Genomic DNA, 20,653 nt, shown 5'->3' with positions numbered 1-20,653 from the left:
AGTTGTCAACTCAACTCTTTCTTCTACTCTAGGCTCAGATCTATGCTCTTCAATCTGATTCACATTATGCAAATCATTATTAATCTCAATGATAACTTCCACATTTTCAAGGTTGGCCTTTGGATACACAATAGTTACCAAGGCTATCTCTTCTACTACTTCCTCTTTCTTAACTAATTTAGGCTCATTATCTTTATCATCATTGTCATTCAAGAATATTTTTGTGCTTGATTTAAATTCTTCATCATCATCAGAAAGTGAAATCTTTCTAGTTTTTCTTACTCTCTTAGGATATGTAGATGAAAAATGACCAAACTCTTTACATGTCCAACAAACAAACATTTTCATACCTTCTGGTTTCCTTTTCATAACCAAATCAATACCTTCTTTGATCCTCTTATCTTCTTTGGATTTGGATCTGTCTTTACTTGTGCTACTATTCTTTTGCATGCAACAAAAACATTTTAGATCTAGAAACTTGATGCTCTATTCTTTACACAAATCTAATAACTCACCAAGAATCTCCACCTTCTGGGTGTCAAAATTTCCTCCATCAAACTTAGGACTATCCTTTCTGAAATGACTCGCCACTGATACCCCAATGTTGTTAAGCTTTCTCTTCAAGGACCTGATGCTCAGATACAATTGCTAGAATATATAGTCTACCAATTTAACTGGGTGGGGGTTGAATCAGTTATCCAACTATTGTCACAATTATCGACCTTTATAAAACTTAATTATGTGAGCAATATAATCAAAAGCCATAAAAAGATACTCATGCACAATAACACCAGATATGTTAACTAGGAAAACCCTTGATTAGAGGGAATTTCACGGTGTGAATGTTACCCACAAGATGATGTACTAATATAAATATTCCTTGTTAGAGGATGGACCCTGTTAGGAGTGTATAAAAACATTCAATACATATAGATCCCTATTAGGAGACTTTGAATCCCTGTTAAGAGATTCCAACCCTGTTAGGAGTTGTGGAAGGCAATTAATGAACCCACTATCCAAATGATCTCTATATTAAATTCTTTGTAGAATAATAGAATAGAATTGTATTGGTCCTTCCTCTTTTTCTGTCCTATTAACCATACTTCTACTCCTTTTGATCTTAATACCAAATCACAAACTTCACGTCCAATAATCCCTTGGATTTCTTACTCGCATTGACCAAACACTCTACTCCTTTTTGTACTTCTTTGATTACTTCACATTCCAATGCTTAATCACACACTTTACATACAAGGAAAACATATTTCCTTTATATTGTATCTTCAAAATAATTCCTTGAGTTGGCCTTGAGGCTTTTCCAATCAATTATAATAAGATAATTAATTTTTAAGTAATAAAAGTAGCACTGTTGGATCACAGTCTATACAACTTCTCACACATGTGATACTAGGGCTTGCACACTTGTTGACATCACCATCAAACTATCTTCTTTCACTGACAAACTATGCATCTCTAGATTATATCTCTGATAGAAGATATAATGCAATCACCAGAAATTGCTTCTTAGGTACTTTGTCTATGTATTGCTCACTATAAATCAAACATATCTTTTGTACATCTTCAACTTACTCTACATACATTGAACCTTATCATCAGGACATAGTGTGAAACATTTTCTTACCCATGCATCAGCTGACAATAAAAACTTAGTTCGTATGACCTTGATCTCTATCTGCAGCTCTACCAGTATTCACATAATTACTGCTATGTTGACATCAATAAAAAACATAGTCATGAAAGAAACATGTCAATACTACCACATGCTCACCAATGCTTAGGATACTCCCCCAAAGAAATACCATTAGCATTCATGCTAACATAAACAACACATTATCTTGATAATGTGCCAACTAATCAAGTGCTCATTGTAGTTCAGGACTCATAACTCAACCTTTCTACTAGGTCTTCTTTCTATCTCTTCTTCTCAAATCCTCTTCATCTATCAAATTATATGACACTCTGCTCAGTTAGCAACTATCTCACCAATAAGGTTTGACATTAATGACAACATAACAATTGTTCCAATTGTAGCTTCCAAAAAAAATTTAGTAAATGAGAAGTATAGGAACTTTATTAGGGTTGTGCATGTATAGACACTTTATGCAACAATTTTATTTTCTTAGAAGATAGAGGCTATAATGGGCAGTTTATTCTTCCATAGTGTATTTTATTTGTCACATTTCCTTTATATGAAATACATTCAAATTCCTTATGTGAACAACTTAGGGATAATTTTTGGATATGTTCATGGCAACAAGGAACAAAAAGGGGGCAAAAGTGACTACCTTTAAAAGAAAAGATAAATATAAATTAGTGTGAGACATTAAAGACATAAACCATTGAAATTTGAATATATCAAAACAAATTTTATAATACTTTGAATCTAATTTCTAAAATACTACTTGATATTTTTAAATGGGTAAGATTTAGGTGGTAATATTTTTTATTAAGGAAAAAGTAGGTTTTGGTGGGGCCCCAAAACCCAGTAGAATCATATTTTGAAGGGGATGTAGAACCCCACAAAGAAGAAACACCACAAACAATAAAACATAGGTAAATAACAACATGAAGCCAAAAAATCGATCACAACATGATTCAAATTGAAGCTTAGCTAAAGAAAACGCACAAACTAAACAAATTGGAAAACAAGAACACAAATATTTTTGGTTGATGCAATATTGACAAGAACCCAAGACACTTTAGTATCATATATGTACATATATAAACTATGTATACTAAACTCATATATATAAAGAATACAAATATATATTTACAATCATTAAATAATGAACATTACCAAAAAGCTTATTATCTTAAATTTTTATAGGGAACACCGTCAAACAATAGTCTAGGTCTAAGACATATGTTCCCAAAAAGAAGAAATATCATCCATGCACATCATAGTACACAATACTCTACTCAACACTCTAGACAATAGTCCGCACAACACTTAGATGCATAATGGTCCACTACAACTCTAGATGTATGGATATAAGTTAGAGATGTTTGCATCACCACTGATGGACTGGAAGCATATAAGAAGAAGTTGTGAGGGTTGACTCAAGTTGATGATGACAATGGTATAAGGTCACATATGGATATGTTATTAACTCCTATATCTCCAGTCTTACCAGTCACTCTACATAGACATCCCCTCCACAAAAAACATGTACATGAGATAAATTACTTCAAAACTTATATACCTATCTATCTATCTATCTATCTATCTATATGTATGTATGTATGTATGTACATATATGTATGTATATATATTATACATATATGTATATTTTATATATACACACACATATATTAATACACATTTAATTTAAATTAAATACTTAGAATTTTGACTAGTCAAGAGACATGGTCATAATCCATAGAAATCAAAGGAATCTCATTAAAGTTTTCATCTTCATCTCTATTAACTGTACCAATAACATCAAGTGGCACCAAATTCTAGGGACCTACATATCCACATTTTTGGTTGACAGATTCAGAATAGTTTGCAACAATTTAATGACAAAAAAAATGAGTAGTGCCTAGTATATAGTGTCCAATTGTGAAAATTGGTATTCATAATGGAATGTAGAGATTCTACCATTGAGGATAACAAAGACTATTCTTTAAAGCACTTCCAGTATAATAGAGCAAGGTGCTTTTCTAAAGGAGATTATTCAAAAAAGGAAGAAAACACACAAGTTAACAACAATGACAAATGAGACAAAGATGAGAGACATTTTCTTTCTAAGAAGAGTATTAGTCATTCTAAAGTTGGAGGCCATTGCGTAGGAAACTCAAATAGGTTTGTAATGAGAGTGGTAAAATATTTCTTCATAATTTCATCTTGAATTGGAATTTAGAGGAGGTGTAATGCTTTAATTTTTTATGATTCGATAATACTTTTCTTATCACCTTATTAATCTATCTAAAAGATACATCATCTGTTTCCCTCCTATTTTGCAGGGTCTAATGTTCTATTCTCCTAAGTGGTTTTACCTTAGAGCTTTCCTATGCCATCCATTATAGGTGGTGGCTCATCCTATTAAGGAAACATAGGGAGATAAAAAAAAATTCTTTGTGCTTCAAGCAATAATGGGCTTGAAGATTTAGAAGATGCCATGAATCACAAATTTTAGGAAGAATCAATTGTAAATCTTTGGAAGGAAAATAAAAACATTTCTCCAAGCATTGGAAAGTCAAAATTTGGAATAGTGGTGGAGAATTTGTACTCTTGAAAGAGAGGTCACAAGTTCAAATCCCACTGGGGGTAGGGTATGTACACCTCATTTTTAGTGCATTTAGGTACCTCCCAAAAAGGAGTAGGAGGTAGGGTATGTACCACTCATTTTTAGTGCATTTAAGTACCTCCCAAAAAGGAGTATGAGGTAGTCCCATATCATTAACACCATATGTCAACCCAAAAACTATGGCTGGTGTCATGGACTATAAAAGTCCCTTTCCTTTCCTTTTTACCAACAATGTTCATTATAAAGATTTAACCTATAATTATGTATCTCCGATCTCCACAAATATACACACGCATGCAAATATTGCAAGATGGTCAAGTGCAATCTATGTGAAATATTTTTTCAAAATGATACATAAGGAATAATTGTAAAGTTGACTATATTTTAGTCATTTTTGTATTACAATAACAAGTAATCTAAATGTATTTATTGTGTAGATATAAAATTACTATAAAATATAGATACTACTTAAAAACTATTTAATATTGTTAGTAATTTATGATGAATTTATGTATATTTTTAAAGATATCATATCAATTTATTTTACTTTATGATTATAGAATATAGATAACATAGATTTGTTATATTTTTTTGGAAACTTGCAAACAAATGCAATCAACATGTACAAAGTCAATCTCAAAATTTTTATGTATCTTCTCTTTAATTTTGTCACAAGAGGAGCTCTATAATTCTAATTAAGAATTTATAGAATTGATTTAATTTCTAATTATTCATCTATATATAGCTTCCTCTTGATCTCTCTTCTCAATTTCCATCTTTCTCATGACATCAATCTTCTCGGGCTTTATTTCTCCCAATATAAATATCTATTTCCCCTTCTATCTATCTCTAAATCTTCTTTATTTATCTCTATATTTCTACCCCCTTCTCCCTCATTCACATGCTCTTTGATTCTCTCCATCTCTATCTATATTTCTATTCAACTTTATCCCACCCTCTCTTGCAAACATATTATGATCCTATTGATAATGGAATCTAATTGTCTTCCTCATTCACATGTTGTGTTTCAATTGCATAATTCATTTGAAAATATCACTTCTCCACTGAGACCTTTGTTAAACAAAAAATACTTACCAAATGAACTGCTAAAAAAAAATCACATGTATTTTTTAAAGACGCAATTTTTCAACACATCTTTTACATACCTACCAATTTCTCTTACTATTATATATATATATAATTATTATTACTTCTATTATATATTTTTGTTACTCTACTTATTGAAACACTCTTGTACACAATTAAAAAATATTGGAAAATGAAACGTGGGGCAATGAGAGGTTGCAAGCAACGCACAAGGTTGGTTATCACGTTACCTCAGCTAATGATGACTCGTATTATCTCACCTGTTTAGCCTTTCCTGTTGGCCTCTCTTTTATCTCCATCCAAATCCCTCAATCTCACGCAATTAAATGAAACCCTCCGAAACAAAAACCTAATATTTTCACATAGTTTTAGCAAGCTCTTCAAAATTCTGCGCTTTTAGAGTCTCGAACAAGAATCTATCCTCTGCATCACAAGTTGGAGATTTCTGCTCGATATGCTTCTGACGGCTACAACTGGTAAATTTCTTCTGACAGTCCCTGTGTTTTTGCAACGCGTTTAATTACTCACGTAGTGATTTTCACACTTTCTTTTACTCTTTTTACAGTCATTTGATCTTTTTTACGCTCGCTACACCTGAATTATTCCATCTTTTAGAGATTACCGAAAACAAAATGGCATCACCGTTAAATTCCATGTTTCATTTGCCCTCTCAAATTAAAATACTAGCAGGTTTATTCGGATATTTTAGGTGTTCGAGTTTAATTCTGTTTTGCTTGTCGTGACAAATCAAAATAATCGTAGATCTATTCCTACAGTTTAGGTGTTTGTTTCATAAAGCAGCTGAGGAAAACCATGGCAGTGAAATAAATGAGGTTTTTGAAGCTGCGGATGCGGAGAAAATTTTCAAAGAATAATGAGTAGGCTCCCGAACAGAATTTTTAGGCCGGTAATCGACATTTCGAGCAACCATTTTTCGCAATGCTTTTGAAGACAGTGATTTCACCTTTATTTCCCTGTGTTTGCAATTATTGATCTTTTCTACGCTCCCTAGAGCTGATTTTATTCCATATTTTAGCATTGAATTTCGTGTTTCAGCTGCCCTCTGAATTAAAGTAATAGTAGGTCTTTTTGTATGGTTTAGGTGTTTGAGTTCGTATTTCGTATTTTGCTTGCGGCGAGAAATCAAAATCGTAGCAGCTCTGCTCCTACGGTCTAGGTATTTGTTCTATAAAGCAGCTGAAAAAAACCATGGCCGTGTAATATTTAATTTGTTATTCAAAACTGCGGGTGTGGAGCTTTCGGCCCTGAGCAATTTGAGCGGTAGGATCGAATCTCACAGATTCTTCATGAAATTTCCTGCATCACTTCCATTTCACTTTGTGCTGGTAAATTATCGATGTTGCAGGGCTTGGTGACTTAACCCTGGATTTTAGGGGTTTTAGACCGCGAGCTTTCCTATTTTGCCCAGAAATATCTTTTTCCGAAGTATCTTGTAATTGAGCATTTAATTTGTAACCTATTGCAGAGCTATTGCTTACATTTCTGGTGTAATCGCTGACTTTATTATTCTGTTAAACAATTTGATGTAAAATAAGGTTGCGATGAAGCTCCAGTAGAAGGGATTCGAAGATCAGGCAAACATGAAGGTGGCGAGCAGAAGATCGAAGACTGCGAAGCAAAATTGCAGAAAATGGAACCCTGACATGAATTTTGCTTCATACAATCCTCAATTGAAGCGGGGCCAAGGCTATTTCAGAACTGAAAACAAGAAACAGTGTAATTTTTTCGCAAACAGTAGTAAAACCCCTCGAAATACATCATCTGACATAACAATATCCAAAAAGTATAGCAGAATTGCCTCGAAAAATAAGCAGAGCCGCGTTGACAGCTGTGGTACCAGGTTTGATGGATGTGTAGAAATCCGAGACGGAAAGGTCGAGCGAAGTGTGGATCAGGGGCTGAGCCGCTTCGAAATGATTTCCCCGCAGATCCTTGAGACCCGTATTAATGAGCAGGATGACCAGATATCTTATCCGGAAGAAGAGGGAACGAGCTTAAGAGAAAGATTGAACAAAATGGAAGAGGGGATTGGTAGTCTGAAGCTCCGGAAGTGTCTAAGGTCTTTAATATTCATGGCATCTCTAAGGATGATGTAGCAGTCAAGCTTCTGGCCTCATCCTTGAAAGTAAAGGAATTACAATGGTATAGAAGTTTTCCTCACAACTCTATTGCTAATTGGGATGGGTTAGGGGCAGCCCTATGCAAGCATTTGGAGGACAAAAGTGACCACTTGTCACTCCTAGAGAAACTAACAACTATCAAGAGAGACCCCCATGAATGTATGATTGATTTCAATTATGTCAGTTTCACCTATAAACTCAAGTACGCTTTTGAGGACTAATACTGGTATGTCATGCCTTAGGAATAATAGGAAGGGGTTCCCACCATTAAAGGTGGCAAAAGCGTGAGCTCTAGCCATATAAGAGAGTGTTTTGTTGATATGAGAAGATGGGATTCTAGGTTGAGTCCTAACAATAGGAGTGGAGATAGACCTTGCAATGGTATGTGCTACTAACACATTCCTAACTAGTGATAAGGATACCCTAACCTTTCTCTTGAATTAGAAAGAGAAAGTTCTTGATACTGGAACTTACCTCTGGAAGATTCCCTTGTGTGTCTCTTGGGCATGAATTACAACTTTGGTCTGGAAACCAAATGCATTTGAAGCTTAGAGTTGCCAGGTACTTTTGAACAATGGGCCTTCCTGAAGGCTTTATATTGAAGGCAGTACTATCTTCTTATTTGTGTTTCTGGTGAGATTGTGTGTAAGTTTTTCAGCATCAACATTTTGGATCATACTCCATGATCCATCATTAGGATGAGAGAACTAAGAAAAAACATAATAGGTTGCAAACCCAGACTAAATAAAAAGAGAAAGAGAGGGGGCGAAGGAGGACAACACGCAAGTCAAGGAAGCGAAAGATTGAAAAGAAAGGCACCAAAGAGGTCAAAAGAGAATAGGAGAGAAGACAAGACAACAAAAAGCACTCAAACCACCTAAAAGATCTAAAAATAAGGGAATACACAAAAGGCTAGTTCTAACTAAATAAGATAAATACCAATTCAAAAGGATGAGAAATGGGGCTAAGGGAGAGGTGGTGGTTTCTAATTAAAGAATAAAAAACGAGAAGGTTGGGGGGAGAGGCCAAGTGTCAAAAATTGAAGGAGAGACTAAACAAATTAAATACTATTAACAATAAAAAAGATAATAATAACAAAAAACTAGAATAATGATAATAATAATAGTAAAAAATAAGCTAAAATATAAACAAAAACAGTAAATAGATTTACTAAATTAAATAATACTAATACTAATATATAAGCATATATGCAAAAATTTGAATGTATGTATATATATATATATACATACATACATACATATATATATATATATATATGTATATATACATATATACATATATAGATATATGTATATATACATATATAGATATATAGATATATGTATATATACATATATAGATATATAGATATATGTATATATACATATATAGATATATAGATATATGTATATATACATATATAGATATATAGATATATGTATATATACATATATACATATATGTATATATACATATATAGATATATGTATATATACATATATAGATATATACATATATACATATATAGATATATGTATATATACATATATATATATATATATATATACATATATACATATATATATATATATATATACATAATGCAAAGATTAACTAAATTAGAAAATAATGATAATGATAATGATAATGATAATGATATATATATATAGACACACACACACACATAATACCTATAAAAATAAAATAAAATAAAATAACCTGTAAGCATGCAAATGTGCACCTATACCTACAACTATATCTATAACTATAAATAAACTTACTCCAAAAACCAAATAAAAGATTAAAAAATAGAAAATAATAATAATATATAATTAAAAATTGATAATAAAAGAAACAATGAAAGTGAAAATAATAATAGTAATAATAATGAAATAAAGGAAAAGAAAAAACATAAAAACCCGAAAGAAAGAAGAAGTGAAAAGATTGACTAAATTGAAAAATAATAATTTGATGATATATATGAAAGTATGTATATGTATGTATGTATGTAAATGTATACACTCACACATACACACATGTATATGTATATATACATACAACCCTATATATATACAAGATTCGACCACTAGTGGTAGGGGTAGGGGTGGGGGTGGGGGGTTTGGAGAGAGAGGGAGAGTGGGGGGAAGAAACAAGAGGGCAAAGATGAGGGAAAAAAAAGAGAGGCGCAAATACAAAAGGAGAGCTAAGTTGAGCAGAGGGCAGCGAAGGCCAACCAGGTGGATGGTGGGGTCTTTTGATGGAGGATAAAAGTGGATGCCAAGCCAGGTTGATGGTCCAACCTTCATCTCGATCGAGATTGGTAGCGTGATTAAATATTTCAATTGCCTCCTTCATCTTTCTCTTGTAATAATCGTCCTCTTTAATGAGGATTTGGGTGTTTTCCAAACAAATATGATTAAATCTTCCTTATCCGAGCTTTGGTGTTTGGTTGAAGATAAATGCTCGGCTAAGGAAGATTTAATCATATTTGTTTGGAAAACACCCAAATCCTCATTAAAGAGGACAATTATTACAAGAGAAAGATGAAGGAGGCGATTGAAATATTTAATCACCCTACCAATCTCAATTAGGATGAAGGTTGGACCATCAGCTTGGCTTGGCATCCACTTTTATCCTCCATCAAGAGACCCCACCATCCACCTGGTTGACCTTCATAGCCCTCTGCTCAGCTCATCTCTCCTTTTTTTTTTGTGCCTCTTTTTTTTCCCTTGTCTTTGCCCTCTTGTTTCTTCTCCCCATCCTCCCTCTCTCTCCAACCCCACCCACCCACCCACCCCTACCACTTGAGGTTGAATCTTGTATATATATAGGGTTGTATGTATATATATATATATGTATACATGTGTGTATGTGTGAGTGTATACATTTACATACATACATACATATACATACTTTCATATATATCATCAATCTTTTCACTTCTTCTTTCTTTCGGGTTTTTATGTTTTTGCTTTTCCCTTATTTTATTATTATTACTATTATTATTTTCACTTTCATTGTTTGTTTTATTATCAATTTTTATTTATATATTATTATTATTTTCTATTTTTAAATCTTTTATTCAATTTTTGCAATAAGTTTATTTATAGTTATATTTATATAGATATAGTTGTAGGTATAGGTGCACATTTGCATGCTTATGAATTTTTTTTTGCTTTTATTTTTATTGGTATTAATTTTTCCCCATATATTTACTTGTGCGTGTATGGGTTTGTATATATATATATATATATATATATATATATATATATATATATATATATATATATATATATATATATATATATATATATATATATATATATATATATATATATACATATATATACACTCTTATACATATATATACACTCTTATATATATATATATATATATTAGTATTAATCTTTTCACCTATATTTATATAGGTATACATGTAAGAGTATATATATATATCATTATCATTATTTTCTAATTTAGTTAATCTTTGCATTATTTTCATTTAGTCTTTTATTTTTATTTTTGTTTGTGTTTTCCCTAATTCATTTTAATCTCATTATTTTATCATTATTTTTACTTTTATTATTTTTATTTTCAATATTTATTCTTTTTATTTTTATTTTTATTCTCATTATTATTTGCATTTTGTTTTGTTATATTTTTATTTTATTTGGTTTGTTTTAGTAAGTGTGTGTATGTATGTATGTATGTATGTATGTATACTTATTTATTTATTTATTAAGTTTTAGTTTTTTTGCTTTTATTTATATAGGTGGATATACATATATATACTTATAGAAATTTATATACATATATTTATCTTTATCCTTTTTAATTTAGTTAATATTTGCATTTTTTCATTTATTCTTTTATTTATATCTTTGTTTTTCCTTAATATTTTTTTAACTCCTTATTTTATCATTATTTTTTCGCTTCTATTGTTATTATTATCAATTTTTTCATTATTTTCTAATTAATTTCTTTTTTGTATTGTTATATTTTTATTTTATTTGATAAGTTTTTGTAGGTACACACACACACACACATATATATCTATATATATGTATATGTATATCTATATATATGTATATGTATATATACATATACATATACATAATATACATATACATATACATAATATACATATACATATACATATATATACATATACATATACATATATACATATACATACACATACATATACATATATATATACATATACATATACATATACACATACATATACATATACATATACGTATACATATACGTATACGTATATGTATACGTATACGTATATGTATATGTATATGTCTATATGTATATGTATATGTATCTATGTATATGTATATATGTATATGTATACACACACACACACACACACACACACACACACACATTTATATATAGGGATGTATGTATATATAGACACATATATACATACATTCAGATTTTTGCATATATGCTTGTATATTAGTATTAGTATTATTTAATTCAGTAAACCTATTTCTTGTTTTTGTTTATATTTTAACTTATTTTTAACTATTATGATTCTAGTTTTTTGTTATTATTATCTTTTTTTATTGTTAATCGTGTTTAATTTGTTTAGGCTCTCCTTCAATTTTCGACCCTTGGCCTCTCCCCCCAACCTTCTCATTTTTTAATTCTTTAATTAGAAACCACCACCTCTCCCTTAGCCCCATTTCTCATCCTCCGATCCTTTTGAATCGGTTACTCATTATCTTGCCTTTTTTTTTTATTACATTTCTCTGATGTTCTTGTTCTTTATTTCTTCTTAGTTTTCTTTACATTCATATATATATATATATACTATTTATCTTATTTAGTTAGAACTAGCCTTTTGTGTATTCCCTTATTTTTAATTCTTTTAGGTGGTTTGAGTGTTTTTGGTTGTCTTTTCTTCTCTCCTACTCTCTTTTGACCTCTTTGGTGCCTTTCTTTTCAATCTTTTGCTTCCTTGACTTGCGTGTAGTCCTCCTTGGCCCCCTCTCTTTCTCTTTTTATTCAGTTTGGGTTTGCAACCTATTATGTTTTTTCTTAGCTCTCTCATCCTGATGATGGGTCATGGAGTATGATCCGAAATGTTGATGCTGAAAAACTTACACACAATCTCACCAGAAATAGAAATAAGGGTAGTACTATCTCCTCAACATGAATAAGGAATCTTTTCCTGATGCTAGTGAACTTTAAATATCTTTAATATACATCTCATTGGACATGCCAAAAATTGTTGTCACAAAAGTGTGCACCCTTGTCCAAAGTCTTACCTAAGAATAGCCTCGTGAACCATAAAAATAACCTCCAAGCTATAAGACTTGAACTATGAGGTTGAGTCTCTGGAGAAGGCCAACTTCCTCTACTATTGGAATGCACTTAAACTATTCATGAAGACAAAAGAGAGAAGGAATACATGAAAGCAACTACCTAATCTATTCTAAGGAGGTGATGCACCAAAATAGGGTGTCCAGACCAATCTTTTCCCATACATGCACAACATTATTATTACAACAGTCTAAAAATATATGGATTCAAACTTTGCTTTAATCTGTAAACTACACACAAATCAGACAACCATATGAGTGATATAATGAAAATAATTCACTTCTTATCATTCACAAGCCAAAGAGATAGAGAGAATACAGATTGCAGGCATTCACAATACATCGAAGAAAGGCAAACAAGTTTATATAGTATGACGATGGTTGAAAGAGATAAGGCAGAAGGTCATATAACTAACAGGCAAGAGGGAATTTATAGTAGCATGCCAAGGTAATACTAGAGAAACAAAGAAGATCCAACCCTAAGACGGAGTACAATGTTTTCCTTTATAGTGCAAGCATAACTTGGATGACTTTCCTCATAAGACAAAACCAACTACTATAAAAAAATCTCTAGAGAATAGTTATTGCAAAGCTGAAAAGATCTGTTCATTGAGTAAATCTACACATGAGAGGATCACTTCTACACCAAAAAAATCTTTGAGAGGTCAAGAGTGATGGTTATTTACTCTATATCTGAATGAGTGGATCAACAAATGGCGGTGGAGTGTTCCTTTTGCATTTATCAAGCCTAGGGATCGATGATAACAGTTGTAAGAGATCAGAAAGATCAAATTCTTCATTAAAAGGAACTGCTTCTACTGCCGCCAATCGACCAAATCAATCATGATTTTAGTCAACTCAGATTAACCATCAAGTCTCTCCATGTGGACCAAGTATTTCTCACCATTATGCCACCTTGGCAATGGTCCAATCACTATGCCTTGCATTCAATCACCTCTGATTACAACCTTGCCACCACCTTCCCTTAATAACTGTTGCTACTTGTGAAACTGTGATCCACTGATCATCACTACCTCACAACCTGTACTTGTAATTCTTTACTAACTGCCATGTCTTAGTGAAGGCTAAGGTTAGACTTTTTCCACACCATCACAACTTAAACTGATGTTACTATCTAACCCTTGTGATTAAGAAAAAAAAAGGAAATTGCTACTTCGCAACTCAAACTTTAACCATTTCTTTACTTGTGGAGATTGTGCACTGGTCATAGATCTGGATGATCTAACAGTGCAGGATATGTCTTGAACATGGAAGATCTACTTTTTCACGTTGTTGCAACTTAAACCATAGCATGTCAATATAACCATGAGATCAGGCAAAATCAAAGCAAAGCACACCTTCACCATCTTGACCTTAGTCGGCACTTAACCAATTGTGACCATGTGAATCGCATGATCATGACTTGAAATATTACAAGGCATAACATGAAATAATGAATATGGCCAATGTTAAATCATTTCATGAGAACTCTAGGTGATCATTAAAATAGATCATAATTCGAATTTGATTTTTGGCAGGAGGGCAACTTTGGGCTAACACTTACCTTCTATGTTATTTACATGTTCTTTTTCCTTTCCAATTTTGGTACACCCTAAATTTGTGAGTCCAGATTTGCTCATCAATTCGTGCTCATCAATTCGTGCTTGGATGTTTCCTTTTTATTTTAGACACAAAAATTTCTACACGTCTAATAAATTGCGATTTTATCCTATCATAATCTATTAGTTGAATAAATATTCATTATTTACATAACTAGTACATTCTGACCCCATCTTAAGATATAATTAATAATTTTTAAAAAAAATTTTTTTTGTACCCTTAACCTGATTTCATTAAGTAATTAAATATTACTATTTATTTAATTATTCTCATACATAAATAAAGAAACAAACTAAATCTTGACATCATTAAACATTTGAAAAAATAAAAAGCACTCAACTTGTCGAATCTAATTGTCTAGTGTTATGACATTGATTTTCATCTTGAGTAATCAATTTTTAAAGACTATTTTTATCTCTAAATGAATTATAATGATTCATTATAGTTAGTTGGCTAGGATGCATCAAGTATGATCCAAATTAAGCTATGAAGTCACAAAACTATCTAACAAGTTTTAAAATTGTTTTTTTAAGGCTATGTTGAATATTTGTACTTCTCTTAGAGTTATATTAGAACACAATCATTAATAATTATCATTTACTCTTGGTGTTAGTTAGATTTTTTATAAATTGAACCAAGGATGCAATCCTTTTGTTATGAGCCAACTTGAATGAAGACATTGAGCCTAGAAAAGGTTAGTCAACTTTGACTTCAACACTATTAGCCTAGGAGTTAACCAATAGTGTGTATTGTTTAAGTTGTTTGAGTTTCAATGGACATGTAACTTTTTTGAGAAGATATTTTTAAATATTCGATATTAATGATTTGAACTCAAGAGGATTGAAGTAAACACCTTAAAATTAAGTTAATTTTAACTTATGGAATTTTAAGAATATGTCTAAGAGAATTCTAAAAAAGATCATGTACACGGATTCAAAGAAGGAAAAAAAAGACATTTTGATGTAATTATATTTTATGAAAGTATATTAGTATAGTAGACTATATGTAATGCATGCTAGCATGGACTTGACTATTTTCACCTTGTACTAGAGAACTATTTATGCATAAAAGTAGTTAGCTAGGATACTAATATAATGTTGATAGATGTAATAAATAGTATGGAATGCTCTATATGTGAATATGAGGCTGATGAGTGTTACAATCATATGATACCAAGGGCCAATTATATGTTGGAAAAATATGTTTAGATATTTGTATGCATTAGATTTGAGTGTATTCATATGTTGCAATGTGTAAGAATATGTAGGAAAGAAATGTTGTACAAACATATGAAGAAGTTCTGCATTGAAGAGCTATACAGTTTTTAGGAATTGTGGAGAGAGAGAGAGAGAGAGAGAGAGAGAGAGAGAGAGAGAGAGAGAGAGAGAGAGAGAGAGAGAGAGAGAGAGAGAGAGTTATTTTATAATACTTCAAAGTTAAAAATGATGGGAACAAGTCCATAATTATGAGGTTACCCCATGACTATGAAAGTGTGTCAAATGGAAACTTTTGTAAATCTAGATATCTAGAAAATAAATGGAGGTGAATATAGAGGTGAACACAATAAACATGGTGCATAAGGTGAATTCATTAAAGAGGAGTGCAAGTTGTACCTAAAAAATGATAAAAAGTTGGGCTTTGAATTGCAATCCTTAAAAAGTTTCCAATATATCATTAACCTTTTGGTAGGAGGTGGGCCTATATGATACCAACAATAGCTTGTAAAACTCTTGTCGCCCCCTAATAAATTATACCCCTAACCAATTAGAAACACCAAATAAAATATGGTGCCTTTTATGATGTAGAAGATGAAAAGAATTACAAAGCTATGAATATTCTTAAAATAATCCTTCAATTCAATTAACATTGTTCTAAGAACAAACTATATGAATTGTACAAGATGGTACAATCCAGATTTCGGAGATGCCTTTTTTAATATCGAATTTGCAACTTGCCCAAACTTTTTTTAGTTTAATTTTGATTTGGATAGGTTTTTGGACCTTTAGACTCATCTATGGGATCTATTTTATATCAAGATAGAAACTTAAAATCATTGGAAGATTGGTTACAACATTGAGAATTTTTTTTACCAACCTATAACTTTGATACAATGCAAGAATTGCTAAGAAAATCCATAGAATCCAATGATTACCTATAAATAAAACAACCTTCTTCATAAGAGAGAAGTGATAAAATACTATATCTCCAAAAATATGAATACAGTGCACACACACATAATAATATATTATGCATAATAAAACAATCTCTTTTAAAAATATAGACATTGGTAAGACATTGGACAATATAATAATGTCAAGTGTGTATCTTAATATTATGAATTGAGATATGAAAACTAAATTCTTTAAGTAAACCTAACTATACAAGTGTGAAAATATATCAAGAGAAAACAAATAGTTAGAAAATCTAATTACTTAAAAAAGGATAAGATATGACTAAATGCTTATGGATATGTGTGTATAGATGAATATAAAATAAGAAAAATGATTCCAACTTCAAATAAAATCATATTATTTATTACAATATAAATATATTAATATATTTCCTCAAAATAAACACAAAACTAAGTGATCTATAACTCAAACAGATCAAGATTGCAACAATATTATTATGTCTATATACAAAGTCTTGTGTACAAACCAATACAAATAATAAATATAAATTTGAACTTCTCTCATATTACAATACATGAGAACACATTTAAAACTAAGAGTGACCAAAGATGCGAAAGTAAAAACTATAGCAATCCATCAAAATAAATGGCACAAACATGCAAATTTTATCATTGCAAGATTATTATATCACATTAATAAATAAAAAATGCATATATAAGTGAACACAATTAAAATGAATAATACATTTAAACTATTCTCACATTAGAAGTCATGACAATACATCAAAGCAAGAGTGACAAAAAATGCAATAGTTGAAACTAAAGTAATTCCTCAATGTGCTCTTGATTTGTTGGAGAAGTTAAATGATTCTAAATGAACTCACTTGGGATTGAGTCTTGTTTCAGAGCACAAAGCTCAATCATCATAAAAAATGGGATTGTGATCATTTCTTGAAAAATTTGGTAGAATGCATACTAATTATTCCTTGCATCTTAGCCTAAAAACTTCAAATGTAACTCATACTCCCATACTAGATAAATGAATGTAAAATTAGCTTTGATATAAAACCTTCTCTTAAAAAAAAATAAAAAAACTTCAAAATAAAGAACTAAAAAGAACTAAATGATATAAAAATGTCACCATTAAGGCACCATTATTTTGTTTGTATACAAAAATTTGGCTATAATTAACAAAATAAAATGACATTCATTTGGAATCCTCTCACACTAGAAAGTAACAGGAGTTGCAACATTCAAAACTATAACTATTCACATGGTTTACTCTTCAACTTGATTTAATTTCCTCAAAATATGTTATCATGTGTATGACTCAGACATCTTCTCCATTAGGCAATAAAGGTTTCAACTGAATACCAATAGCCATATTCATAGTGCGGGACAAAAACATAAGGTTTTTGATGGTTTAAATCTATAGAATATCATCCACAAACAAATAACAGTAATTCAAACTGAATTTTCAAGTCATTATTCACTTGATCAGATCTCTTGGTTTTGTGTAATGTCCCCAATTTTGAAAAGTCAACACAGTGGATGGAAATAACTCATTATAGCGACCCTTGTGAGCTGACAAGGTGTTTTGGGGGGTCTCGGTTATAGACTTACTATTTTTAGTAAGTCTATTTTCGGTAGTTGTTATTTTTGGTAGTGCAGTGGGTGGCTTAACAGTTGGTCATCACCTGTAGTTAATAAAGTAATAAATTGCATGAGTTTATATTTATTTATTAATCATTGAGTTGTATTATTATAATAATTTTTATATTATTATATTAACGATTTTAAGAGATATTTCTTAAAAAGCGAGTTGGAAAGTTTCTAGTCTTGAGTTTTTTGAGAAACTTCTACAATTTCTGAAATGGAGTTTTAGGGAAATATTGGTCAATGAAAGCTTATAAATAAGATCTCATTTCATTGGGAAAAGCATGCTTGATTATATATTTGATTTTGTGTCTTTGTGGCTTTTTCCTAGGTTTTGAACTGTATGCCTTTGCTGATGTATAAAGTTTAAGAAGTTTCTTCGCAATTGTGTTGAAGTATACAATTGTCCATGATTCTCCTACTATATCTTTTGTAGCTAAGGAGAACAATCATGGATACTATATTTTCTTTGCTCGAATTATCTGGCTGAGGGTTTGAAGTAATATGAGATTCATCATTAGCAATTGTACTAAGATAAGAAATTGTCATAATTCTCCAACTGTGATCTTTGTGGTTATGGAGAGTAATATTTTGAAGGTAATAAATTAGTATGTGTGCAATTTGTCAATTAATTGATGTCTTTAGTGACTGTTGTTCTTTCATTACTGGGTTGCGTCTGAGATTGATACCAGCTAGACGTCAAGCTGTGAGTGAGCATTGCTCAACTGAAAATTTAGGTTGGGCAGGAATGAACACCACAACAACACCTTGCATTATCTCATGACTTTGTTGGCACCAACTATGATATGCAATTCAATTTGATGTCACTCCTTTCCTGGACGCGACTTGTAATTGGGAGCAAATGTAGTTTAATAACAATCAGGTTTGTTAGTATCTTTGGCTTGCATTAAAGTTAATAATGGTGAGGCTTTGTTAAGGAGCCATCTTTGACTTATATCTTAGGTCGTCCTTCAAGTGGAAAATGCAAAAAATGGTGTTATGAAGTAAATTGGTTTTCATCCTTGTTTAAATTCTGGAAATTTGGTCCTTGTTATTCATTCCATGTTGTCTTTCTTTCCTCTAATTAAGTTATATGTAATTCTGAAGTTGTATGGTTACATCCAATATTTACCATGTATGCATCACATCTATTGAGAAATTAAACAAAATAAAGATATAGAAACATTATTCATTGGCATCAATAATTCTATCAGAGCATATGTAGAATTTTTACAGTGGTATTAGATGCTTGCCTAGAAAGTGTTTGATGTAATGTTGTAAGAACCAGTTCTAGACTAATTGTGCCACATCATCATCAACCAGAAAATGTGAAAAAGAACCAATAACATCAAAGTGGAAAACTCAAAATTATTCATTAACAAAAAATTATGAATACATCGTTAAAATGATGATCATACATCCATGACATACATCATTACAGATTGCTGATCCAACTTACAACATTACATCAGTTACATATAAATTATATTTTTCTAATCGTACATAAAACATTTACATGTATTTACAATTGGGACATCATCTTTTCAGCTATTTATAACTTGAGTAACAAACACATGATTAAGTACATCTCAAATGGTGAGTAAAACAACCAAACTGAGATGACATTTCCATAGTGTTCTTCCTCGAATCTAGTCTCCAAAGTTGTAGGACATCTCCCACCTACTTTCTAAGATGGAAGTGTGGCCCGAGCGCTTTAACCTTGCCAACCACGGAGTGAAGTACTCCCTCGAGATTCTTTCTGACATGAAGAATTCCTCGACTCTGGCATCAGAAGCCTAGCTTCCAGGAATAGGATGGATCAGATGTATTTTGTGCGACCGTGTAACATTTCTACATTGCAACCATGTGCCTAGTAGTCTAAACATAGAATGTAGCTGGGAAATAAAAATAAACTACACATCTACACATATGTAGTAAAACCAAATAAGAATAACTATGAACACATATGCAATATTTGGAAAACAAAAATGGCTTGGCCAAGCACTTTAAAAATCTGGAATTACCTGTACAAGAAACAAAAATAGCATGTAACCATTCTACAGAACTAGCAGATAGAGAAACTAAAGATGAAGATATCCATCTATCTATCCCAACAATTGCTACATTACACCCAAACATGGAGGAGTTACAGGTTCACACGTTGATTCTCAACAAGAGGTTGAATTTTTGATATTTCATTGCTAAGATTTTCTTTTACAAGAAATGTATATCCACTCGAACTAACCCAACAATGCTGATGGACAGCTTATACAACTATTATCAATCCACAATATTGCTAAAAACATGCTAATAATAATAATCTCAACAGCCTCTAATAGGTCTTTTAAAGATTCGTTTAAATAATAAAATGAAGAAAGGTAC

At 31.2% G+C, this 20,653-nt stretch overlaps 1 protein-coding gene across 2 annotated transcripts; it reads left to right on the top strand.

The window, feature by feature from the left end:
* Nucleotides 1-5,690: 5,690 nt before the first annotated feature.
* LOC149537101 (uncharacterized) lies at nt 5,691-8,074 on the top strand. Of its 2 annotated transcripts, XM_089805338.1 has the most exons (4): nt 5,691-5,854; nt 6,155-6,285; nt 6,481-6,659; nt 6,935-8,074. In XM_089805338.1, the coding sequence occupies exon 4, from the start codon at nt 6,980-6,982 to the stop codon at nt 7,493-7,495; it is 516 nt and encodes a 171-aa protein (XP_089661464.1). In that variant the 5' UTR covers nt 5,691-5,854; nt 6,155-6,285; nt 6,481-6,659; nt 6,935-6,979; the 3' UTR covers nt 7,496-8,074. The 2 variants fall into 2 exon arrangements, with proteins under 2 accessions (XP_089661464.1, XP_089661465.1); XM_089805339.1 differs by lacking the exons at nt 6,155-6,285; nt 6,481-6,659.
* The last annotated feature ends 12,579 nt before the right edge of the window (nt 8,075-20,653 follow it).

This window comes from Cupressus sempervirens, chromosome 10 (assembly GCF_028749045.1).
Source record: "Cupressus sempervirens isolate cs-2001-9-10 chromosome 10, ASM2874904v1, whole genome shotgun sequence".
NCBI classification, from domain to species: Eukaryota; Viridiplantae; Streptophyta; class Pinopsida; order Cupressales; family Cupressaceae; genus Cupressus; species Cupressus sempervirens.
The sequence above is the reverse complement of the archived record's forward strand: the minus strand, read 5'-3'. Positions and strand labels throughout refer to the sequence as shown.